Source organism: Drosophila tropicalis, unplaced genomic scaffold (assembly GCF_018151085.1).
Source record: "Drosophila tropicalis isolate 14030-0801.00 unplaced genomic scaffold, ASM1815108v1 contig_82, whole genome shotgun sequence".
Classification (NCBI taxonomy): domain Eukaryota; kingdom Metazoa; phylum Arthropoda; class Insecta; order Diptera; family Drosophilidae; genus Drosophila; species Drosophila tropicalis.
The window spans coordinates 1-3,003 of NW_027173311.1; the positions used below are offsets into that span (position 1 = coordinate 1).

General features: G+C 37.5%; 1 protein-coding gene and 1 pseudogene across 1 annotated transcript; both read left to right on the forward strand.

Annotated features, from left to right (window-relative positions):
- Positions 1-629: 629 nt before the first annotated feature.
- On the forward strand, positions 630-1,690 carry LOC137580162 (serine protease 3-like). The gene has a single exon (XM_068294086.1). It carries the CDS (start codon positions 640-642, stop codon positions 1,432-1,434), a length of 795 nt encoding a protein of 264 aa, XP_068150187.1. The 5' UTR covers positions 630-639; the 3' UTR covers positions 1,435-1,690.
- A 527-nt stretch (positions 1,691-2,217) lies between these two features.
- LOC137580163 (serine protease 3-like) lies at positions 2,218-2,998 on the forward strand (annotated as a pseudogene).
- Positions 2,999-3,003: the final 5 nt, after the last annotated feature.

A 3,003-nucleotide genomic window follows, 5' to 3' on the forward strand; every position in this document is an offset into this window, starting at 1 on the left:
CTCCAATGTGACTTCTTAATTTCTAATTTGATTTCTTACTATTGTACAATAATACATTTATGAAGATAAAGAATAAATAAAATGCATGACTATATCGACTATTATATAGTGAAAATATAAATTTGTAAGCCGAGCGATGACTCCACGATAATACTGATCATTGGTCAATACATTATTTGTCTCGACATTGAACCATTGTGTCTAAAGTAGGAAGTCATGCAGTGGCTTAGTGAGAAGAACCACTCGAGTCATATAAGTTGTTTTTCATAATATTTTTTACAACAAGTAAATTGGTAGAACTGTCATACAATATGCCAGAAAATACAAATTGGTTTTTACTTTCCAAACTTGAAGTTTTGTATTTGTCATAAGCTTCATTGATAATGATAATGCCAAAATGCTCAGTAATATATGTAGATATATGACAAAAATGAGCATAAAAATCGGCAAAGAATTTTGTCATGTAATTCGGTATGCAAATAATATTTTAATTGGAAAACTTCGTTGGACCGATAACACAAATGGAAGCCATATTAAAGCCAAGTCGGAACTGATAAGCCGGCTCCCTCACTAGATACAACACTATATAAGAAGCGACTCTTACACATGTCTGTTAAGTAAGCCACGGCAATTGAAACGATGGAAAGCATTCTATTCTGTTTCCTGGGAAGTCTTCTCCTCCTTCAGGCACTGGAAGTGCGTTCAAAATCCATGGAACGGATTGTCAATGGTCAACAGGCCAAAGAAGGACAATTTCCTTATATTGTCGCTCTCTCAATCGAAACAAAGGAAGCATTCAGGTCATGTGGCGGCAGTATAATAGCGAATGATTGGATTCTAACTGCAGCACATTGCACCGAAAATGCACAACGTGTTATTATCTACTATGGATCCATTGAAAAAGCTAAGGCCCAAGTAGTAGTTGAAGTCCAAGCAAGTAACATTATTCAACATCCGAAATATGACAGCACTTTAGTAAGAAATGATATCGCATTGATACACAGTAAATGGGTAGACTTCAATGATCGCATTCAAAGCATTGCCCTGCCTAGGCCTGAACAGGTTGGGGAATCATTCGAAGGTCAATGGTCACAAGCGGCTGGCTGGGGTTCGACTTATAATTACAACATAGTTCTAATTCCCGAAACATTGCAGTGGACGAATCTAGAAATAACTCCCAAGTTTTTGTGCGAAGTGGCGTATTCATATGTGTCTAATATCACAGAAAACGTGCTGTGCGCGGGCTCACCATATCAACAATCCATTTGTGCTGGCGATTCTGGCGGACCTCTTGTCCTTATTAAAGAAAAAATACTTGTGGGTGTGTCTACAGCTGTGCACCCAAAGGGTTGTAGAATAGGTTTTCCAGCTCTTTTTAACAGAGTTTCAAAATACTTGGATTGGATACGTCAGAACTCCAATGTGACTTCTTAATTTCTAATTTGATTTCTTACTATTGTACAATAATACATTTATTGTAAAATACTTGTGGGTGTGTCTACAGCTGTGCACCCAAAGGGTTGTAGAATAGGTTTTCCAGCTCTTTTTAACAGAGTTTCAAAATACTTGGATTGGATACGTCAGAACTCCAATGTGACTTCTTAATTTCTAATTTGATTTCTTACTATTGTACAATAATACATTTATGAAGATAAAGAATAAATAAAATGCATGACTATATCGACTATTATATAGTGAAAATATAAATTTGTAAGCCGAGCGATGACTCCACGATAATACTGATCATTGGTCAATACATTATTTGTCTCGACATTGAACCATTGTGTCTAAAGTAGGAAGTCATGCAGTGGCTTAGTGAGAAGAACCACTCGAGTCATATAAGTTGTTTTTCATAATATTTTTTACAACAAGTAAATTGGTAGAACTGTCATACAATATGCCAGAAAATACAAATTGGTTTTTACTTTCCAAACTTGAAGTTTTGTATTTGTCATAAGCTTCATTGATAATGATAATGCCAAAATACTCAGTAATATATGTATTTTTATGACACAAATGAGCATAAAAATCGGCAAAGAATTTTGTCATGTAATTCGGTATGCAAATAATATTTTAATTGGAAAACTTCGTTGGACCGATAACACAAATGGAAGCCATATTAAAGCCAAGTCGGAACTGATAAGCCGGCTCCCTCACTAGATACAACACTATATAAGAAGCGACTCTTACACATGTCTGTTAAGTAAGCCACGGCAATTGAAACGATGGAAAGCATTCTATTCTGTTTCCTGGGAAGTCTTCTCCTCCTTCAGGCACTGGAAGTGCGTTCAAAATCCATGGAACGGATTGTCAATGGTCAACAGGCCAAAGAAGGACAATTTCCTTATATTGTCGCCCTTGAACTACTGCGAAACAAACTCATCTGTCTCGTGTGGTGGTAGTATAATAGCGAATGATTGGATTCTAACTGCAGCACATTGCACCGAAAATGCACAACGTGTTATTATTTACTATGGATCCATTAAAAAAGCTAAGGCCCAAGTTGTAGTTGAAGTCCAAGCAAGTCGCATCATTCAACATCCCAAATATCAAGGAGGAACTCGGAAGCATAACTCATGATATCGCATTGATACACAGTAAATGGGTAGACTTCAATGATCGCATTCAAAGCATTGCCCTGCCTAGGCCTGAACAGGTTGGGGAATCATTCGAAGGTCAATGGTCACAAGCCGCAGGCTGGGGTTCGACTTATGATTACAAAAAAATTCGAATTCCCGAAATATTGCAGTGGACGAAACTAGAAATAACTCCCAAGTTTTTGTGCGAAGTGGCGTATTCACAAATGGCGAATATCACAGAAAATGTGCTGTGCGCGGGCTCACCATATAAACAATCCGTTTGCCGTGGCGATTCTGGCGGACCTCTTGTTCTAATTAAAGAAAATATACTTGTAGGTGTGACTTCACCTCTGCATCCAAAGGGTTGTAGGCTAGGGTTTCCAGCTCTTTTTACCAGAGTTTCTAAATACTTGGATTGGATACG

Excerpts from the sequence above, each read along its gene's own strand:
- LOC137580162 (XM_068294086.1), top strand. The coding sequence starts at position 640 with ATGGAAAGCATTCTATTCTGTTTCCTGGGAAGTCTTCTCCTCCTTCAG.